A 22,889-nucleotide genomic window follows, 5' to 3' on the forward strand; every position below is an offset into this window, starting at 1 on the left:
CAAGGAAGCCAGAGGTAAAGCTCAGCTGAGTGCTGCTGGTTTAGAAAGCACTGAGGTTCTTCCCTGGACTTATGGAGACTGACGAGTCATGTAACACTTTGTATATTTTTATTCTTTAAATTTTTATGAAACCTTTGTAATATAAAAATAGTAACTATAAAGAGTCTACCAGTAAACGCAAGGATCAAAACAAAAGCCCATTTCATGCTGTAGAAAGAATTTTCACCGACAAGATGAAACCAGTGCCACTTGCGAACACTTCTTTGGGTGATGTGTGAGCCAGAGAAGAACCCAGTCTCGTACATTCAGCCTGGTCCTGGTTCCACCCAGAAGTAATTCTTCCAAGACTTATTTAACTATTGTAATCCCTTTGTGGCACCCATCCCTATTAGTACACGATCCATCGCACCAGAGAGCCAGATGTTTGCCGGGGGGTTGACTAGCCCACTTGACATTGCTATGCCACGTAGTATAGGCCTGCTTCAGCATTTAGGTGATGAGCAACCCCATGCCATGGCGATTCTATGGCCGTAGCCCCCATCACAAACAATGAAGTAAATAGTACCTGTAGTGGGGCGGATTGGCTGTCCACAGACCCGGAGGGGGAGGAGCCACTCCCCCCAATGGACTACACTACCCCCTCGAGACTTTGACATTAAGGGACTAGTTTAAGCAGTTCACCCAGTAACCAGTGTGGGGCTAGAGAAACTCCTGGAAAGGAAAGGCCTCTGGCTCGCTGGTTAACATTGTGTTATGGTTCAGTGCAAAAACAAAAGGCTCAGTAAAGTGCAGAATTCACAAGATACACGAGGGCAGGTTCACAGAATGCCTTGTAACCCTCTTCTTTTGTTTGGCACAAGCGATCTGTATAGCAGACAATGTCAATCAGCTCCAGCACGGTGCAGCCTAGCATGGAAGGCTCCCAACAGTTCTGTGCGCTGTACATTCGTTTTTGAAGGCTATTAGCACAGAGTAACTACATTACAGTCCGATCACCAAATTCTGCCCCGACTTACCTGGAGCAAACAGGAGTCTGGAGGTTGTAAGTCAAGGCAGAAGTTGGTCCATCTATTTATACTACTGAGGAACAAAGCACAATGGAAACTAGAGCAGTTTTTAGCCAGACCAGCAGAGATCGGTTTTATACACATACTAAATGCTGCTTGCACAGTATGTCAGCACTCTCTGCACTTGCCCCAGATGAGGCCATAGCTTTCTAAACAAGTCCCTGCTGGTGTTCAGTCAGTTGTTACTATCCACATACCCATTACTCCAAGGGGAACTAATCTTTGCACAAGAAGTTTGGTTTTTACGTTCTTACACTGTAAGACAATCAGGAAAATTACTTCCCTTCTTCATTAGATGCTATATGTCCATTAACATCTGTTCAGGAGCTGATAAACTCCTTGGAAAAACTCCTGTAGAGATCCATCAGGGACCATCTATAGCCAGCCCTGACCATTGCTGTTGGTCCCTTGCTAGTTTCTAAGTACATTAGCACGAGAACAGACCATCTGCTCCTTAGAGTGACCCTGCCTATTCCTCATCCATGGTAACAATCCAGGTTTGCCATTGTGACTTGCTATGGGGAGGAGGAACAGATGTCAAATGACAGCTTTAGAGAATAGGAACATGTGAGCCCTGCAGCACCTAAGGATCAGGGTTTCATGCAGTTGTCCCTGAGTAACAAAAGCTGCAAAGCATAGATGATTTCTCAAGGGGATTCTGTCAGTCTCCTTTTCCCATTGGAGACGGGGGCGGGGGGGGCACCCCGTACTACAGCTCAGTTATGACAGCAAAGCCTACACAACACTTACTAGATTTGCCCAGCCTTACATGGAAGACACTACACTTGGCCGGGTAGCAGTATTGAACTAGAGAGTTTTCTTGTACTGCAGATTCTCCCAACTGCCACTGAAAATCCAGAAATGCAGATTTATTAACTTGCTATGAGCTTGGCTGCCATTCCATGGACGAGGAAGGGATTCTCATGGACGAGGAAGCCATTGGACGTCTTTTGAGCACGTGGATGTCACCAGTCCAGTCCACCCTTTTGGCAAGTGACTCTAGTGCTGTTCTCACTGTAGAATTGAGCAAACCAGCGCCTGTGCCTTTGGATCGCAGAATCTTCTTTTACCAGCAGTGGTTTAGACAGATATTGCTTGTTATTCCAGATCATGATGTCACGTTCAAACTGGGGGGGGAAGCAGAATCATTTTAGATATACGGAACTTTGGACTAGAGGCTCATTCATGTCACCAGCCCACTGGTGATGCTACTAGTCCGGCACACGAGTGTTTCTAGCGACCCCCCTGGCTCTGAAGCAAGCTCAACTATTCAGCTTTTGCTGGCACTGTGTTTTGAGTGTTTATTAGCCACAGAGAACATAAGAACGGCCAGACTGGGTCAGACCAAAAGTCCATCTAGCCCAGTATCATGTCCTCCGACAGTGGTCAATGAGAGGTGCCCCAGAAGGAATGAACCGAACAGGGAATCATCAAGTGATCCACCCCCTGTTGCCCATTCCCAGCTTCTGGCAAACAGAGGCAAGGGCCACCATCCCTGCCCATCCTGGCTAATAGCCATTGATGCACCTGTCCTCCATGAATTTATCTAGTTCTTTTTTGAACCCTGTTATAGTCTTGGTCTTCGCAACATCCTCTGACAAGGAGTTCCACAGGTTGACTGTGCGTTGTGTGAAGCATCCACATTAACTCCCTGCATCCTCACCACACAAGCTTGGGGGATCTTTAGGGATTCATAGTGCTCCTTGCTTCCCAGTTTTCTTTATCAAAATCCTTTTTCGTGTTCACCTGGGATCTCTCAGCATTTCTGTCAGCCCGGCGGCATCGCCCCTTAGCACCACTCGAGGTTTAAGAGAAGAGTTTATTTTTAGCACCTCTCACAGGCTCCAGGTGCTGAATGATAGCATTTACCTTTCCAGTTTAAATATGTTAACACCAAGCTGGTGTGGGGCTAATCTTGTCAGGTATGGGGCCTTTTAACAACTCTGCAACACACAATATGTATCCATCCACAGGCACCACAGAAGGGTAACAAGGCTGGACTCTGGCAGCCCAGCATGGGAGACCTTTTTTCAGAGCGTCTTCCCTCATGGTAGAAAATACCCTGAAAGCAGTGCCTTCCCTTTACGATAGAGGATGATCCAACTCAAGGGTTTGAGCTGGTCAGGCAGCTAGCAGGAGCTCACTGGGAGAGGTACGCTCATGTCTAGGCTCCTAATTATTAAGGGCTTTATAGGGTAAGACTAACAACTTAAATTCCACCCAGACATAAGTTTAATGGAGCTCAATTTGCAGCGCAGCCACTAGAGAGACCAGTGTTGCTCATACACCTTAGTAACACATGCAAGGTCTGAAGTTTGCACTGTAGCAACGCTTATATTGGACCCTCGGCAGATAGGGCTGCTCCCAGCCTAGAAACCACTCCCCCTTGCAGAGCTACCATGCCAAGTCAGAGCAAACAGTCTCCAGCTTTCATCCAGTGTGCACAACCAGCTGAGGGAATGTCAAGGCCCATTGTTGGCAGGGACTGGCAAACCTTGGCCAGTCCTGCTGAGCTGAGTAGTGCCAAGAGGCTGTCTTGGTGCAGTGTGTGCTGACAGAGAGGTATGGTGGTCTCAGGAGTTCTGGATTCAGTTACTGGCACAGACTTCCTGTGACTTTTGGCAAGTCCCCTAATTCTTCTGCCTCAGTCCCCCTGCTCTAAAATGGGGAGTGTCCTCCTTGCTCCCTTGTGCGATAGTGCATCAATGAAAGTTCTGTAGGGCAGGGTCATAGAATCATAGAATATCAGGGTTGGAAGGGACCTCAGGAGGTCATCTAGTCCAACCCCCTGCTCAAAGCAGGACCAATCCCCAATTTTTGCCCCAGATCCCTAAATGGCCCCCTCAAGGATTGAGCTCACAACCTCGGTTTAGCAGGCCAATGCTCAAACCACTAAGCTATCTCTCCCCCGGGTCTGTCTGTTGGTCTGTCAGGGTACAGCAGGAAGGGGCTCTGAGCTCAGGTGGGGTTTTTAGAGGCTACCAAAACTAAAAAGGGCCTTTGCCATCCATCATGCAATCTCCATCTGAGAGCACCTTGCTTCCGCCACCAGCTCTTCAGCTGCCTCGGATGTTGTGAACCTGGAGCTGCTGTTGAAAGGGCTACAGGCCCTGGCAGGGTTCTAGTCCCCAGTCAGAGAGGTCCCAGATAGTAGTAATGAGCAATGCCCTCTGTCACTGCTCTAGGGGGGGAGGGTTTTGTGGGTAACTGGGGCAATGCAAGGTACAGGCATCAAAACGCCAGCACCAAGAGTTGTGAAGCACTGGAAGGAGCTGGTGGAGCCCAGATTAAACTGTCTGGTCTCCCCTTGCTCAGCGAATGTGATCTGAGGTGCGGGAGGGTCTCCTCTCATCAAGGATTCTCAACAGCAACAAAGGCCAGAAACTGCGGGTCTTCACCTAGCCAGGCACCCAGGGGGTCCTTGATGCAGGATGCAGGACTTCCATGGTCATCCAGGCCCTCACCTCTGGCTCAGCTACTGGCAGATACGGTGCAACAAGGCAGACTAGGACAGTGTGCAATGCCTGCGATCTGCACCAGTCTCCTCCCCACTCCCATTTGCCGTGTTGGGTCCCGGATACCTAGTGCCCCCCCCCCCCGCCCCCCTTCAGCGACAGCTTCCCTAAGACCTTTGAATACCATCTGGCCCAAGGGAAGGATAGGCACCAAGGGAGCAGAGCACCAAGGGGGCAGGGCAGGTCATTCTTGCTTTTGCCCTTCACTCCTGCCACATTTGTGGAAGCCTAAGCCAGACCCACCCAAGAAATGCACCAAGAGGCAGCTTTGCTGCCTGCCATCTCCTGTGCCTTTAGCAGTCAGCCTCTTGGCCTGTCTACATGTCTGCCCTGTACATTTGCAGCATTACCAAAGGTTGTGGGGCACAAGGGAACTGGCACTAGTTGTAATCCAAGCCCAGTGTAGCGGGGTAGTCACCCCGCTCAGGCCCTGAAGGGGTTAAAAGCAGCCCTGGAGAGGGCTGCAGCAGGGAAAGGAGTTAAGAACAGCTGGGGAAAGTTGACTGTAGCTGACCACAGGTGTGGCTGGCTTAATCCGGGCCCAGCTGGCCCTTATAAGAGGGCCAAGGGTTAGGAGCTGGAGGAGTCCCACTCTAGCCCTGGAGTGGGAAGGGCTAGCTGCCTGGGAACAGGGTCCTGGCCTGAGGGTGAAGGCCTACTGGGGCTGCAGAGGGGCCGCCTGAGGATAGGCAAAGGCAGCAGGTCCTACCCCCTTGCCAGTGATGAATGGCCAGTACGCTGCAGTCTACCCTGGTGAACAGGGGCTAGCTGATGACTGGCAGTAGCCACTGAGGCAAGGTGGGTCTAGAGGGTTGGGGGTTCCCTGGGAGGGGAGACCCAGAGTAGGGGTCCTGCTAGGGCAGATCCCCAGGGAAAAAGGCACCAGGGTCTGAACTACTGTGGGTAAGTTGCCTCCCACTGGGAGTCCCAGCCCAGCTTGACGTGCAGCCGTACAGTGTGCCTTACCTGAACGCATTCCACTTTGAGAATGAATTTGGGGATCACTGCCGGCATGTTGTGCTGATAATAGATCCTATGGATGACTTGCTGCAGGAGAGGCTCCACGGGCGTCACGCTCTGCAGAATGATCCCACGGCCCAGGAAAGCATGTTCAAAGGTCAGGTAGACCAGCCCTGGCCCCACCTTCAGAGAGAGAAGGCATTCAGCTCATTCCCTCGCTCAGAAAGGCTGGGGGGTGGGGAATCCTCACTGCCTATGGAATGAACATATTTCTACCAGGTCCAGGGGTCACAGCCTGTATTTAGGGGCTGATTCTCTGCCCTGGGGGGTTCTCTTTATGCTGCTCAGGCAGTGCCATCCCTGAGTCCCCAGTTGGGGATTCTCCCAGTCAGGTAGGAGTCTCCACCAAGTGTAGGGGTGGGCATAGCTAACGCCCAGCTCTCCCCATGAAGTTGAGGGCATGTCTGGGTTGAAAAGGCAGGGTCAGAGTGTCCTGGGACCTTGGGGACCACAGCAAATGGCTCCAGTTAGTGCAGCCTGAGCTGGAGGAGAGTGCCAGGGAGCTGTCGCTGTTGGTTGGTCTCACCTGTCCACATCTTTCCCCCATTGTCTGTTCCTATTCGCATACACATTTTCTTCCTAACAGTCACTGCCCCCAGCCAGGAGCAAACACCACTTGCATGGAACAAGGAAGTAGATGAACATTAGGGCTCTGTGTGGGTTGATTTTTTTGCCATGCTTTGTAACAAAGTCCTAAAGGCAAATGTAAAGCCCAAACTGGAACCAGGTGCCCAGCATCCTGTGCCTAGAGACCAACTACGCGTCAGCCTCCGAGCCAGCTCTTCCCAGTTGCCCTGCTCCAATCTTAGTAAGAGCCCACTCTCTGCCCCTTGGCGTTTGGGCTAGATTAGGAAGCAGCAGAAGCTGGGTTGGCCGTCCATGTGTTGCTAACCATGACACTCTGGGAGGAAAAACAGTGTTTTATCCCTGTGTAGGGCTGTTTCCCAGACCTGAGGCAGAGCTCTGTTTAAGCTCAAAAGCTTCTTTCGCTCACCAACAGAAGTTGGTCCAATAAAAGAGATTCCCTCCCCACCCCCACCCCCGTTGTCTCTCTAAGACATGAGCAGCATTTGGCAAGGGTGTTAGCCCCTTTTTGATCCCCTTTTCTGCAGGAGGTGCCAGGTGGTGTGTATAGCCACTTGTCTTAACATTGGTTAACGTTTGATTAAAAAGCTTGTTTCTCAGTCTAGTCAGGGTCATCAGAGAGTCCCTACTGCAAGGCTCTCCTCGCCCTTCCTTCGATGGAGATGACTCCACAGCTCATTCACCACACACTTTGCGCATTCCTCTGCTGCCCAACAGGAAAAGTCCCTTCAGCAAGGCCTCATGAGAGGAGTAAGAATATGAGCCAAGCATTTTAATCAGCAGCTGGCTCTTGCGAGGGTGCCGTTGCTGCCACTAAGGAAGGTCTGCACCCAAACTCTGGGGTGTATAGAGCCTGTTTGCAATGGAAGAGGAGCCTCTAACTAGTGACTCTAACGAGACAAAATGTAAGCTGTAGAGCGCTGCCATTAGTGAAGCCTGGGCAGTGTAGCTGGAATAGCTGGTAAGACTGGAAGCAGTCTGGCCAGCCCCAACTAGTCCCAAATCATGAGTCGCATCCCCAAGAGATGAGATTTTTTTTCTTGTTTTTTTGTTTTTTTTTTAAGAAAAAACATTTACACTGAGTTGTTTGGTTGGCTTTGATTTTTGTCCTACCCCTCCCCCCACCCCAGTGTCTGCGTGGGCAACAGCCAGTGTTGCCAGCTCTCCCAACTGTATTAAGGAAGGTGATTTTGGCCCCACTCTTGTTGGCTCCCTGACAGCGTGTCTGGTGCGGGGATTCCCGCTTCGCCTCAGATCTCAAATTCTCATTATTTCCACCCCAGCCCCACCTCAATTATCCACATTGTTCTGCCCCTCCCCTCCGGGCCAGGCCTGGCCCCCAGAGCTCCCATCCGTTCTTCCTACACACATGTTTTCTAATCCTTTAACCATTCACATGGCTCTTCTCTGAACTCTCTCCAACTTACTGAAGTCCTTGAACTGTGGGCACCAGAACTGGACAAAGGATTCCAGCAGCAGTCGCACCAGTGCCACATACAGAGGTAAAATGACCTCTCTGCTCCTCCTTGAGATTTCCCTGTTTAGATATCCAAGGATCAGATTAGCCCAGTGTCACACTGGGAGCTCATGTTCAGCTGATTATCCACCAACACCCCCAAATCTTTTCTAGAGTCACTGCTTCCCAGGATAGTCTCCCATCCTGTAAGTATGGCCGACTTTTGGTGGTATTAAAGTGCATATTTTTTGCTCGTGCCCAGCTTGCCAAGCGATTTAGATCCGAGATCTGTCCTCTTCACTAATTACCACTCCAATGTTTGTGTCTTGTGCAAACTTTATCAGTAATTATGATTTCTTCCAGGTCGTTGATAAAAATGTTAAAGAGTAGGGCTAGGAACCAATTCCTGTGGGGCCACACTAGAAACACGCCCGTTCAATGAGGATTCCCCATTTATAATTACATCTGAGACCTAGTTTTCTCATTTGTGCCATGCTGATTTTGTATCATTGCAATTTCTTAATCAAAACGTCACATAGTACCAAGTGAAAGGCTTTAAAGCAACACTTATCAACCAAACTTGTAATCTCATTAAAAACAAACAAGTTAGACAGGATCTATTTTCCATAAACTCATGTTGACTGGTATTTATTCCCATCCGTTAATGCTTTATTAATCAAATCCCATATTAGCCATTCCATTATTTTGCCAAGGATCTATGTCAGCCTGCCTGGCCTATCATTACTCAGGTCATCCCATTTACCCTTTCTAAATATTGGCATATTAGCTTCTCTTCAGTCCTGTGGAACTTCCCCACTGTCCATGCAAACCATCAATTTCTTCCCTAAGTTTTTAGACAGAAACGAACCCAGTCACTCTAGGGCTGTTTCTGCTCCTGGTGTTGCTAATGCTTTGCATCTTCAATCCTCCGGACAGAGTGCTCTATATGTATCGGCTCCCCTGGGTCTTTTTCTGCCCCTGGATATATGTATGAAAATGCATAATGTTTGCTTGGACCCAGCTTACCTCTTTTTGCAGACATGTAACTGTGGCACAGGGAAGTCAAATTATTTCGGTAAAACCTAAGCAAGTTTGTGAGAGAGCCCAGAATACACTTCATTGTGCTCTTTAATCACTAGAACTTCCTTTGTTCCTGGTACTTGTGAGTACTGTTTTGTGAAGTGTGTTACCTACCTGTCTGGCTCTAACTGTGAAATCCATCAAGGAGAAGGGCTTTCCAAACACTGTTAGACTGTGTTTAACCACTAACTGGGAACAGTGCTTGTTGGGTTCTGGCTCTGGCTGCCATTCAGCCTAAAAGAGATTGAGAAGAAGTGACTCAGTCTAGAGACATGGGGAAAAGTACAAAACAAGACATATGGGGTAGGACCACTGTAGTTTGAGCATGTTGTAGAATATCTGAAGTGAAGGTGGAAAGGGAAGAGGCTGGTCATATTTCTAAGGAGGCTTCATACAAGAAAGCATGCCTGGAGGGTTGAGGCCCAGTGAGTGCAAGATGGGAAAAGGGCGCTCAAGCCGACCATAAGGGTGTGTGAGAGGAGAGAGAGGCGAAAATTATGGAAAACTCTGAAGCAAAGGAAAGCTTGAACTGGACTTGCAAGTCAACGCAGTGACTCAGAGGTAATAAATGTGTTATGTTGATCCTTTTACCTTCCAGCAGTGCTTCACAGACTCCCACAGCTTGGAGTGTGTATATCTCAGGTCAACTCCACTCATAAAAACTGGTTCGTGCAGAAAAGTTAGATGAGCAAAGTCTGCAGCATTTTCAGGGATTTCCTGCATGTGGGGAGCACTAACTGTTACCAGACAGACACCATCAAGACAAGTTAATTTGTTCCAAGTTAGCTAGACATTCAGATACAGGCACTATATCTTTCCAGTGACACTGCAGCAACATCCGGAGACCTCAGTGAGGTTGAACCCCACAGCACCAAGCACTGTACAGACATGACAGTGACAGTCCCTACCCCAGAGAGTTCAATATATAAAAGATAAGACATAACGGAGGGATGAGCCAAACATGTGGGTAACAATGGGGTGTCTTAGCACAGACTAGCAGGGTGTACAGCATTTAGCTATTCAGTAGCAGTAATCACAACAATTCCAAATATTCAAGCAATCTTAACTCCATCTTCATGTTGTCTATTAGTAATTTAGGGTAAATTTTTACTGGGATGTTGCAGTTATCCTAAAAACGAGCATCATGAACCTGATAAAGGCAGAGCTGAGGTTAAGCTGAAAGAAATCCAAACATGTTAAGGTCTTGAAATGCAGTGAGGGCACATGCTCTGCCCTATCGCAGCATCACACTGACCATATTATTGTGAGCAAAGTATTTTAGCATGTGTGCTCCCAGAGTAGATTTAACAATTGTTAGCAATCAGTTTGAGGCCACTGAGTGTCTCTTTAGCAAAAACTTGTAACAAGCTAATATCTGACAGCTGCTTTAACCCACTCTGGAGTAGCACACCGCAGCCTGAATATATGAGTCAAGTAAGCAGAATGTAGAATTGATTTGCAATTGCAGAGCAGTGCAAAGCCAACAGGGTGTACACCCCAGCGTTCCTCTCCCAAATTCTCCCTTACTCTTGCCCCCCTATATTCCCGGGCACACCCTGCGCCAAAGCTCACATTATGCTTCATATTTTCATGCACACACTCCCCGGTTTCCATGTCTCTCTTGAGTGGACACCAGGTAGCTTTGGGAAAGAAATGCTTTGGATTAACAGTAATTTTGGCCATTAATTTTCATAAATAGAAGTGTTAGCAGAGGCTGGTTCATAAAAAGTCTTCAGAGAAACTCAAAGAATTCCCCTTATTGAAAACTGCTGCCATCTCTCGTTGTTCTCAGTAAGACAGAGGCCTGACAACTCTCAGTTAAGATGCCTTCTTTCAAAGTGGCCACTGCCTCCCATTGTTTCCAGTAAGAACCTTGCTAATCACCATTTTTGCTAAAAGCCGGCTGTGGCCTCATTTCCATGGAGAGCAATGGGAAGTGGCAGCTATTCTGAGAGAGACAGTTCTGTGTGGAATTCTATGTAGCAGAACATTTGTCAGCTCCAGCTGAATAAAAAACTTTTATGAAGATTAATAGCAAAAGAGTTATTAACCATTAAAGTCTCTTCAAATCTATTGTAAGCACAAGATTTCAGTGAGTTTTAACTACGGGAAGTTTGAAGCATCTGTGTTATTCAGGATTTAGGATCATTCAGAAGAGAAACCTCTTGCCAGTAGGTGTACATTTCTTAGAGGATCCTTTTATGATCAACTCATTTTTAAATCAAACTAAATTAACAGATTCACTTGTCAATTCTCAGATTGTCCTTTCTATATTCAGAGAGTACATGCCCTACGTTTGGGGAGCTTATGCTGCATTCTCTGTACATAACAAAGCGCTTGAATTCCTGCTTTAATTGCAGAGGCCAACTAGAGTTTAACTACAGAACAGCAAAATGGAGTCTCCACAATAAAGGCTGTTCTTTCCATTGCCTTGTCCTGGGCATATGCCACGAGAGTCACTGACACCAGTCATCTGAAAAGAGTTACTGATAATTCCAGTTAAGAAACAAGGCAGGCAGTGTATTTCCAAGAGATAAAGCTTAGAGACAGGCTGTATAAATGTTTTATGGCCATGTGAATTGGACCATCTGAGATAGGAAACTGTCACACCAAGGGCTTGTGTGTTTTTCCAAGTGCCATTTAATAGAAGAAGGGAAATGGTCAAGTCTTGCTCTGGGTTGAGATTTTCAGAGGAGCCTTAAGGAGTTGGGCACACATCGCCTTGGTATTCATTTGGGTGCCTAACTCCCTTGAGTTTCTTTTAACAACTCCAGTCATATCCACATGGCTGCTCTAGCTGTTATAAAGGAGTGACTGGCTCATGCATCCAGGCATAGCTTCAACTGAAGTCAAGGGGAGTTTTGCCTGCACTGGGCTCCAGGAGGAAACAGTTGACATGGGGCTAAGACCATTTGCTCAGTGTTCTACCAGCTCCTTCCCTTTCTTAAGCATGTAAGAGTCAAAGTTTCAAAGCTGTAAACTACAGTGCTCATGCTAGTGATTGGCAGAGCTGGAGTCCTCATCTGCTTCAGGTAGGGCACAATTTCCAGAGCACAAAAACCTGCAGCATTACCCAGAGCCTGACCGGACATAGTAGAAGTCTCCTACCTGAATGTGTGCATTGACAAAATGCTCTGTGTGGCCACGATACACCCACTCCTTGGAGGTGATCTCTTCCTGCTCTGGGACAGCCCACTCTGGATCTACACCATCACAGTGATACCAGACAAGTATGAGTCCGTTTATTTCACACGAGGGCCATGTTTTGATCTTTGCAAAGTCTGGCACTGCGGAGGGGAGAAAGAGGTTAGTGCAGAGCAGATGGTGCCAGGTCTAATACTGTGTCCTAGGTTCACTCGGCCCTGAGCTGCAGCCACGAGCACAGAGAGGCAGAGTCCTAACAAAAGACACTAGTGCTGCACAGCATCCCTTGTACTGGTTGTAGAGGAGCTGAAAGCTCTTACAGAACAATGCAGAATGATGGTTTTGTGATTCATGTTCTCCAAGGTCAGTCTGAAGGTACATCTACATTGCAGCTGGGAGTGAGCCCAGGTAGACAGACTTGCAGAGTGGACATTGTGGCATGGGCTAGCCACTTGAGCTTGGACCCAGGCGATCAGGCACCTTTGGACCTGGGTAGCTTCCCCAAGCCACAGTGTCCACACTGCTATTTTTAACATGCTAGCTTAAGCCCCACTACCATGAGCCTGTGTACCTGGGCTCGGAGGCTTGCTCTAAGCGGCAGTGTAGATGTACCCTTGGGGGCCCAAACTAGAGTGGATAAAAATTGATGGGCTTCTAAAAATGTTTAATTGGGTTTTTGAAAATTTACATTAATTATATTTCTCTTTTTAAAAATAAACCTGATTAAAATTAAATCTGAAGTTATGAAACCTATGCAAAGGCCTCAATTTACTATATCATTCATTCAAGTTATTTAAATAAATAAAATAATTCATGTCAATGAGCCCCCTCAATTTGAGGAGTTAAATAGTGTTCTTATAAAATTATATACAGAATCATTTTTGTACTTGAGGTCAACTCAAACTATATGACCATCTCACAACATCAGGTCCTTCATAGAGTCATACATTGCAAGGCCAGAAAGGAACATTGCGATCATCTAGTCTGACCTCCTGCATAACAGTCCAGAGACCTGCACCAAAATAATTCCTAGAGCAGAGCTTTTAGAAGAACGTCCAGAAACACATATTGGTTGCTTTCACCCAGTTTACCAGCTGGCTCTGTATCAGACACCTGGCCGCTTCATTATTCATCACCCCCACAATTTTTGTGTCATCTGCAAAATTTATCAGCGATGATTTTATGTTTTTTTTCAGGTCACTGATAAAAATGTTGAATGGCGTAAATCCCTGAGGGACCCCACTCGAAGCACACCTGTCTGATGATGATTCCGCATTGACAGTTATATTTTGATACCTGTCCATGGGGATGTTTCCAGGGTGATATTTCCTTAGGAAAGCGTGTTCTGTATCCGAACAGACAGGGCATTGCCACTGCCACAAGGTCTTGATTGCACAGTCATGGGAAGGGGGAGGAGAAAGCGGAGAATCACCTTTTTCAGTATATGGGATTGTAGTGCATTTTCCGTCTTCTCCCCGAAACTGCCACCCATGAAATGGGCACTCGATACAGTTACCCATCACGCGGCCGCCAGCTGCAAGGTTCGCACCCAGGTGTGGGCAGTAGGCATCGACTACATACACTTGTCCATCCAGAGCACGGAATACAGCAACCTGTTCCCCTGCATGTAGAGGTACAAAAATACGTGGTTAGGCTGGTAACAGAGTGATCTCATTTTAAGGGTTTGGTCAATACACCAGTTGCTGTATCCCTTATAATATTTTCAGAACTGTAAAGCGTTGTTTGCAGGAGTTTATGCAAGAGGTGGAGCACATCAGATCACCCAGCCTGTGATATAAGCAAGGAGGTTTCCATCCAAGCAGCTCCCATTCCAGTTCTCTCGGAGAAGGAGAGCAAGGAGTTATAGACAGTCAATGAAGCTGAACTAAGCTGTTTTCCTGTCAAGACAGTCCATAAAGGCTTTGAGAAAAGACTATCCAGTCAGCCCACTGTGGTCTAGAATGGTTGGCATTTTTGGAGAATTGTATTACTGTCTTACATCTGTCAACATCTTAAGTGACACCAAGAAGTATCCCAGATGGTAAGACAGACTCCATACTTGGTCCTATTGACCTACAGGAGCACATCTGCCCATTGCTATCCAGAGAATCAGAGCTCACCTTTCTGTCCCAATGTCAAAAGGGTCATCTTCAGGATGTCATTAGGAGACCAGGCCAGCATTGCAGATGTTCAGTATAATCCTTTATTAACTTGTCTCCAGTTTTATATTGCAGTTTACAGTGAACCTGCATAACCTTCGGAGAGCTGAAGCCAACCAATCCTACAGCTATTTCGAGTCTAAAAGCTAATGTCTGATGTGAGGCATGTACAGGTGGCCCAAAATCGAGGGAAATCCCAGTTTGGCATAAGCCACAGAAGCAAGCCTTAGTAGATATAATTCCTGAGAAGCAGATCCTCCAGGCCATCATGATTTAAAAGCTGGTTTAAACACACACATACATGTAAGCAGAGTCAGGATGAGCTCCACCCTGACATCTGGTGGTGAGGTGTGGCAAGTTGTGGAAAAGAACTTCAGGGGCTGATCTCATTTACATAGGCACACCGACCCCGCCTAGAATGAGGCCATAGCTGCCCAAATGGTCACTTTGGCTGCTGTGGGATCCCCGGTGTCTCTGTTATTGGGGCAGGAAGAATAAATTGTTATTACCCTGATTATGGGAATCAAGGACAGTGGAACTGCACTTGGCCTTTTGTTATGATGGACGGACTCGCCATCAACTAAGTAGCACTCGCTAGGCAAGGGACATGCGTTCCAAAACTCTGTGAATTGAGAGAGGCTGGGGATAGGTATTAATATCTGGTAGCCTGGGTCCCCCTGGTGAGGGCCTTACATGCTAATTGCACTTCCTTCTCTCTTTAATGTGGAATATCAGAGCTAATTTTGATTCCATTAGGAGTCTAGTTACAGGCTGCTGAGCTGAATTCCCTTTGGGCTAATGGTGCACCAGCACTGAGGCTCCCCTACTACAAGCTGAAATTACCAAAGAGCTAAGCTTACTAAGAGCTGAAATCTCTGAGTGTTGTGTTAAGTAGTGGGGGAGCCTGAAGATACATGGCGGAGCAGTTTGTGGGACGGCGAGCAGAGCGGAGCGGCTGGTGGAGCAGAGCAGTTTGTTGGATGCCTAGAGCAGCCCATGGGGCGGCTGGCAGAGTGGAGCCCCATGGAGAGGTGGGGCCATCAGCTTTGGACCACGTAAGGTGCCCCTTACTCTCCCCTCCCCCCCATCTCCACCCAAGTTGGGAGGTAAAACTCTGCAGATAAACTTTTGAACTCTGGGGCTGCCCTGACCAGGGACAGAGACTTTTGGGTCGTTGGACTTTTGGGACTTTGGGTGATTTGGGGTTGCTGGACTCAAGAACCAAAGGGAAAGGACACGCCCCAATTTGCTTGGGGTGGGATTTTTGCTCATGGGTTGTGTTATGAATCCTGTTGGTGGTGTTTCCCCAACATAATGCCACATTGTTTCTCTCTGTTATTAAAAGGCTTTTTGCTACACTCAGACTCTGTGTTTGCGAGAGGGGAAGTATTGCCTCTTGGAGGCGCCCAGCGGGGATATATTTGTCCCAGGTCACTGGGTGGGGGCTCGAGCCAGTTTTGCATTGTGTTATTGGAATGGAACCCCTAGATACTGAACCCGGCCCTTGTTGCTGCCAATTCTGATGGGCAGAAGGGTTACATACATATTCACAAAAAGTTCCTAAAGAAATGTAATTGTTTTGTTCAGTTTCAAAGGCCTTTTATTTGATGGGAAAAAAAATTGGTCAAGAAGGTATTTTCATTTTTAAAAGTTCACAGAAATGTTTAACTAACTTTAATCATGGCCTTTAAACATTTACCATGCTCATTTTCACTCAAGGGAGATGTTTGATTTATTGTAAACAATATTTTGATCAAGTTTGGTTGGAATTGACCATGTAGGTTATAGATTGGATGGACCTGTACTGTGGTAGTTGTCTTCCATGAGAATGAGAGATGGGACAAGAAGCAAATGCAGAATTGTTCCTCTAATGACTTTGTCTAGTCTAGTTTTAAGACACACTAACAAAGGGGATCACACTACTTTCCATGGAAGATCAATCCAAACTCAAATACAACTCACGTTTAGGAAGGTGTAATCTCAAGTACCCAGTCCTGGGTTTATAAAAGTGAGGGGCTTTTTGTGGGAGGGAATGGGGGATGGGATGGGGGAATGAGAGCCACATGGCAGTAAAGTTTGATTGGGAAAAGGGGAGGTTAGTTTTAAGGAAAAAACAAACCACAAAACAATAGTTGGAGAGGAGTCCCCACTGCCCATATGGCCATTGACTTAGAGTGGAAAATGAATTAAATGGTGATGCGGGAGGTGTCTGTGTAGGATAACTGAGGGGTCTTAGACCCACCCCAGGAAAGGGAGTGGGGGCAATCTTTTAAATAAAGTTATGCAAGTCTTTCATCTGTTTAGGGATGCTGGCATGCATGAAAGAATTACACATTCTAAGTGACTGTCCCAGCATTGCTGGGGGAGTGGATACAAAATAACTTTACGTACACACTCAGGGTCCTAATGGAAAAACCCTGATTTCAGACTGGAAGCTTCCTTTCCCTTCTCTACTGCAAGGGCAGCCATAGAAGAACACAGGTGGGATTACTCTGGGTATGCTGTTTAGCCATAAGATGGCACCAAACTGCAGCCAGAGGAAGCTGACCACTACGCAGATAGGTATGCATGTTGTGTAATGTGAGCGCACATTGGTCTGGCTTGATCTCTGTCAGACAGGAAAGGATGTCGGGTCCTGGCAAGCTATGGGCAGCAGGTATTTGTCCAGGATTAGCGGTGAATCCCATACCCTGCCCTCCCCGTGATGAGCAGGGGGCGGTTGCCCTTGATGGACAGCGGCTAGAGAAGAGGTCTCAGCCAGCTCCACTCGCAGCCTCTCCTCTTCCCAGCAGCATTATTCCAGACTAAGCCAGCAGCATATTTATGTTTCAGGTACTGTGACAACATCTGCTAAGGAGATGGTACGTGGCATCATCCTGTATTTGTGGGCAGTCAAGACAGGGTCATCTCAGTCTCTTGGAGATGCCCCAGATATTTCAGAGGGGTTGATGACACCAGTGCCGAGCCTTGCAGATCTGTACGGGAGGACTTGTACTTGGTGCACATTGAAACCAGACGGTGGAAAGCACCCACTGGCAAAAACAGAAGTCAGCACCGGTGCACACACCCATATTAATCAGCCTCTCAGTCTCCACCTCTGTAAAATGGGAATATTACTTTTGTTCTAGAGGTTTAGCACCTAGATAGCATTCATTTGTAGATCTGCAGAGTGTCTGATAGAGCCGAGTGAGCACTGTTAGCCCACTCTACAAACAGGCAGATTGAGATGGAAGTTGCATGAGTTGCCCCAGAGGCACTGTGGATTAACCACAGGGCCGTGTTCCAATCTTAGTTCTGAGAAAGGTTTGCTATATAATCTTGGACAAATCACTTAACCTTCCCATTCCTCAGAGAAACAAAAATGTACCCAAGTGCAAAATTACTTGCTGAACTTGTAGTGGTGAATTTCCAAGGCCGAACTAAACAGCAGCAGTTTTTTATGGCAAGTTAGTTCTAGTCTATAGTGGGATTGAGGATAGAGTTTGAGTTCTGGCCTCCCTCATCTCTGCTTAATCCCTTGACTTTTGGGGAACTGCCTGTTTCAGTCAGAGAGGATAAGAGAGGTCTTTCACAGAAACATTTCATTGTGGTATGATGTTTCTCTGGGCTAAGAAAATAGTACATGTTGAACAGAATACAGAGAGCGAAGGCAATAGATACAGGTTATATCTAACTAGTACCAGCAGATACTTTTTCTTAAATTTAAAATGAAACAATCTTCCTGACAGACAGGAAAACCCTGTTTGCCTCCCCAGTTCCAACAGAGTCTTGGAGAGAAGGATATTCAATACAATTTCCAGGGGCGCTGAAGGCCAGAAAGTCTGTGTTATAAAAACACTTCTCTGCTTTTCACCCTCTCAGTGGCTGCGTTCAGACAGATGGTCTTCACAGGAGCAGGCGGAAGAGCTGACACGGTGGTTGGCGCCACTCCCCATCTCATACCCTGGGAACCCTGCATGGAAATGAGTGGGGGAGAGTGACCCAATGGACACTGCCCTCTGGAGAGGCCAGAAGCTTGCAGTGTAGGGGACAAATCCCTGCAAGTGGGAACAGGAAGAGACAACCCGGAGAAGAGCTCTGGCAGCCTGAGAGAGGCCACAGGAAGAGGCCGGAGAGCTCCTACTCCGAACGATAAAGATTTTGCTTATTTCTTTTGCCCACAGAGGGGCACGGCTCTCAGCGCACGTTCTCCTGTAATAAGCTGAAAGCTGCATGGCTGGAACAAGCACTAGTCTGCTCCCATTTACGAGGTGAGCTTGATGAACCTACGGTTAGTCTGCAATGTTTAAAGTTACTCCCCGAATCCAGACAGCAATGAAGAAGCTTTGCACTTCATTACTTTGACTTTTACAGTATTAAAAGGGCATTGCCAAGGCAGGGAAGGTGTCAAGGAGAGGTCAGCAAGAGGAGGAATGGGATGGGAAAGCTTGAGCAAAGAGGCGAGAAAGTTACATGAACAAAGAGTTACAAAGAAAGTTTCTCCCGGTTTTATGATACAAGAGGGAAATAAAATACCTTATTAAACAGATCAAGTTGAAGCTCACTCAGATGCTCTCAGCAGAAACAAGAGGAAATAAAAGGAACAAACTTCTGGCCTGGGAGTTGAAGGCATTTGTGAGGGAAATCCATGTAACCCCTGAAGTTAGGAGTACCCAGTATAAAACTAACCCCGCTCCAGTGCCAGAGCACTAAAATGATTGGTACTAGCCTGGCAATCCAGAAATAGGTAAAGATCAGTAGTTATCTACTCGCCTCTCAGCCTCTACTGACCCCAAGGGAGATGGAGCAATCACAGTAATCTTAACTCTAAGGGCTCTGCTGAAGTAAATACCACTGATCCAGTATCAGGAAATTGGTTCCTTTCTAATGGTAGACGGAGAAGCGAATCCACAAGGCCTGACAGTCACCTACTCCACAGTGGGGATGACTGTGGAAACAAAACGAAGCTTCTTTGGATTGATGCCGCTTACTACATGGATGGGCAGAACAATCGTAGTAAGACTTTGTCTGCTGATACTCACCTTGTATTCAATGTCCAGCATTAGAAGAGATTTTTCTGAAGCAACTCACATAGAAAAATAACCATGGTTAAGTGACAATACTCTAAACCCATTAGGAGATATGACTGTTCCATACACCTCGCTTGCCAGATGGAAAAATATAGTCGTCTGGGTTGAATTATCCCAAACAAGCTCTGGGATTTTAAAGCAGCAGAAGAGTTCAGAATTGAACAACAAAGGTAACCTGGATTCCAAGAACAACTTTTCCTCAAGGAGCCTGAAACCCCAAAGCCATAGATCGCTCTGTTGCAGTGGGATAAGAAGGCTTGGCAGAATTCAGTTTTTATTGATTATAATTTTGACAGATAACAGCTATGTTTATTTTTTTTTTTTAGAGGCGAACTGTGCTAGGCTGTGTGTGGGGAGGGCGGAGTAGGGAAGGACCAAGAGAAGGGAAAAAAGCTGAGCTTTCTTCCATGCCCCCAAGAAATTCAAGTCCTGTCTCCTCTGGCAAACCAACACCAGAAATGCCACTGGAGACAAGTGACTGGAAACCTAAGCAGTCAAGGAGGCCTGTATTGTACACATCAGAAAAGCAGCAGAGACGTCCGTTGGAGGTAAAGATTAAGCCTTCAGACACAGTTACCTTTTCCATTCAGCTGCTATAACGACAGCTCTATGACCTGACTCCTCTCCTTAGTTACCTGTGATTTGCTGTTTACGCAGGTGACAGTGTGTGTTTGGGACACTTTGCAAACCGTAAGCCATTTATTAATATTTAACATATACAATTTTTATTTAGATAGAGCCAATACACAACTACGGAGCTCTGCAAAGCATTACATGAAGTAGTGAAGTAGACAGAATGCCAGAGGGAGCATTGTGTGAACAGGTCAGTTTACTAGCTTGTGAAGCAGGATCTCCACCCTTGTGCTCAAAATGGAGTAGCATGCTAAGTCCTTGCATAACACCTGTAGAATCATCGAATCACAGAAGGGACTGCAAAGGTCATCTATTCTAGCCCCCTGCCAAGATGCAGGATTTGTTGTGACTAAACCATCCAAAACAGGTGGCTCCAGCCTCTTTATGAAAACCTCCAGTGAAGGAGCTTCCACAACCTCCCTAGGCGTCTGTACCATTGTCCTACTGTTCTTACAGCTAGGAAGTTTTTCCTGGGATTTAATCTAAATCTGCTGTGCTGTAGTTTGAACCCAGTGTCTCTTGTCCTGTCCTCTGTGGCAAGAGAGAACAACTTTTCTCCATCTGTTTTATGGCAGCCTTTCAAGTATTTGAAGACTTGTGTCCCTCTTTAATCTGCTCCTTTTCCAAACTAAATATACCCAGTTCCTTCAACCTTTGCTTATATGGCTTACATTCCATCCCTTGATCATCTTTGTTGCTCGCCTCTGGATCCTTTCCATTTCTCCACATCCTTTCTATACATTGGTGACCAAAATTGGACACGCTACTCCAGCTGAGGCCTAACCAGTGCCAAGTAGAGCGGTACTATCACCTCCCGTGACTTGCATGCTATGCCTCTGCTAATGCAACCTAAAATTGCATTCGCTTTTTTTGCAACAGCATTGCGTTGCTGACTCATGTTGAGGTTGTGATCCACCACCGCTCCCAGAGCCTTCTCAGCAGTGCTGCTGCCAAGCCAGTTCTCCCCCATTTTCTGTATAGGTGCATTTCGTTTTTCTTCCCTAAGTGTAGCACCTGACATTTGTCTTTGTTGAATCTTTGTTGTCCTTCATTGTGTTGTCTATAGCTCAGTTCTCCAATTTATCAAGATCCCTCTGAATTGTAGCTCTATCCTCCAAAGTGTTGGCAACCCCCCTAGCTTTGAGTTATCTGCAAATTTGATAAGTGTGCTCTCTAGACCTACAGCCAGACCATTAATAAAGATGTTATGCAACACCGGAACCAGACCAGATCCCTGTGGAACCCCACTTGAGACCTCCCTCCAATCTGACATCATCCAATTAATAGTTACTCTTTGCGGTTGTTTAACCAATTTTGTATCCACTTAATGGTAGTTCCACCAAGCCTGCATTTCTTCAGCTTACTTATCAGAATGTCACGTGGGTCTGTGTCAAAAGCCGTGCTGAAGTCCAATTATATTCTGTCCACCACGTTCCCCCTATCCACCAAACCAGTTACCCTGTCAAAGAAGGAAATCAAGCTGGTTTGGCATGATTTGTTCTTGGTAAATCCAGGCTGGCTGCTAGTGATCACCCCTCATCCTGCAGGTGTTTGCAAACTGAATGTTTTCTACATTGCTCTAGTAGCTTCCCAGCTATGGAAGTCAGGCTGTCTGGTCTATAGGTCCCTGGCTCCATCTTGTTAAAGCTGTCTTAACAAGCCTACTCCCAACCCCACCTCAATCGCTTCCATGCACCCCTTCCTACACCTGACCCAATATGCCATGCTGCTACCTAGGTGCCTTAGAGACCCTCCTGAGAGCATGCTAGGCCAAGTCAGAGAGGCAGCTGTTTGGTGACCAGAGAGTGAGTCATGGAACTAACTAGTCCTGGACTAGACATCACTGTTCAGCCATTGCCAATTCTCAGGTCCTCTCCGTTGTCAACATAACTTGTGAGTTCTCTGGTAGGTACAGTACAAATACACAGTACCAACGTCTTTAGCTCCTCGTCTGCTAATTACTCACGATGGCTGCTGCACAACATAGGCCGCCTAGTAACCCAGCCTTCCACTGCCCCTTGTCAGTCAAGAGGGCCAGAAGTTGCAAACAACATGCAGGAAAAACAAGATTTGGCCTCTACTGCTTACAAGACCCGGGCCCTGTCCTATTAGGCAAGTTGCAATGGTGTGACTTTTTAAATTACATCAGCACAAACCCCTGAAGTAGAGGCACGTTACTGACTTTAAGCCTCATTGAAACTGGTTTCAGTGAAGTTTAAGCCAGTGACTCCCTGAGTTAAACAGGTTCAAATCTTGCTGAAATGGCTTTAACTTAACTTGGTACGCAGGGGGCAGCAGGTTTGTATAATTTTTGATGGTGTCCAGATCGGATCCAAGTCCTCCCCCCACACACACCTGCCTAAGGCTCTGGGAGGGAGTTTGGGTGTGGGAGAGGGTTTGGGGTGCAGGCTCTGGGAGGAAGTTTGGGTGCAGGAGGGGGTTCAGGCTCTGGGAGGGTGTTTGGGTGCGGGAGGGGTGAAGGGTCGGGCTCGGAGGGAGTTTGGGTGCAGGGTGCGGGCTCTGGGCTGGGAGTTCGGGTGCAGCAATTCCCTCGGGCGGCTCCCAAAAGCGGCCCGCACACCCCTCTGGCAGTGGCTCCTAGGCGGGGTGGGGGCTGGGGGTCTCCGTGCACCGCTGCCCACAGGCGTCACCCCCACAGCTCCCATTGGCCCAGTTCCAATAGCAGAGGCAGCGCTTGGGGTGGGGGCAGCGCGCAGACACACCCCTCGGGGGCCACACGGACGTGCCAGCTACTTCTGGGAGTGGCGTGGAGCGAGGGTGTGCAGGAAGCTGCTTTAGCCCCACTGTGCTGGCGGTGGGGTCCCCGGGCCCTTTTAAATTGCCTGGGGCCAGCAGGTGGGGCTGGGAGGGAGATCCAGCCCTGAACATTGGTGGAGCTGGGCCCCCGTGCTCTGAATATTCCTGGAGCACAGGCCTCACGGGACCACACAACTCGCCGTCCCTGTTGGCAAGTTACTTTCTTAAGCTCATTGAAACTGGTTTGCCATGATGTGACTCAAAGAGTTTACTATTGATCCAGTTACACTGGTACAGTTTGTCTAATATAGACTAAGCCCCCAAATGCCTAGATTGTTCACCTCTGTTGCAAGCAAGTTTCCAGGTGCTAGGGGTCATCAGACTCCCCCTGCAAGAGTTCAGGA

At 47.3% G+C, this 22,889-nt stretch overlaps 1 protein-coding gene across 1 annotated transcript in view; it reads right to left on the reverse strand.

Moving 5' to 3' along the window:
• Positions 1 to 22,889, reverse strand: part of LOC142000063 (cholesterol 7-desaturase nvd-like) — a 38,961-nt gene continuing 16,072 nt past the window's right edge. The window contains 6 exon segments of the mRNA XM_074974097.1: positions 1 to 2,194; positions 5,549 to 5,725; positions 8,838 to 8,957; positions 9,315 to 9,440; positions 11,832 to 12,010; positions 13,300 to 13,488. Of these exon segments, the coding sequence (XP_074830198.1) occupies positions 2,033 to 2,194; positions 5,549 to 5,725; positions 8,838 to 8,957; positions 9,315 to 9,440; positions 11,832 to 12,010; positions 13,300 to 13,488 (953 nt within the window). The 3' untranslated portion in view covers positions 1 to 2,032.

This window comes from Natator depressus, chromosome 16, assembly GCF_965152275.1.
Source record: "Natator depressus isolate rNatDep1 chromosome 16, rNatDep2.hap1, whole genome shotgun sequence".
Lineage (NCBI taxonomy): Eukaryota > Metazoa > Chordata > Testudines > Cheloniidae > Natator > Natator depressus.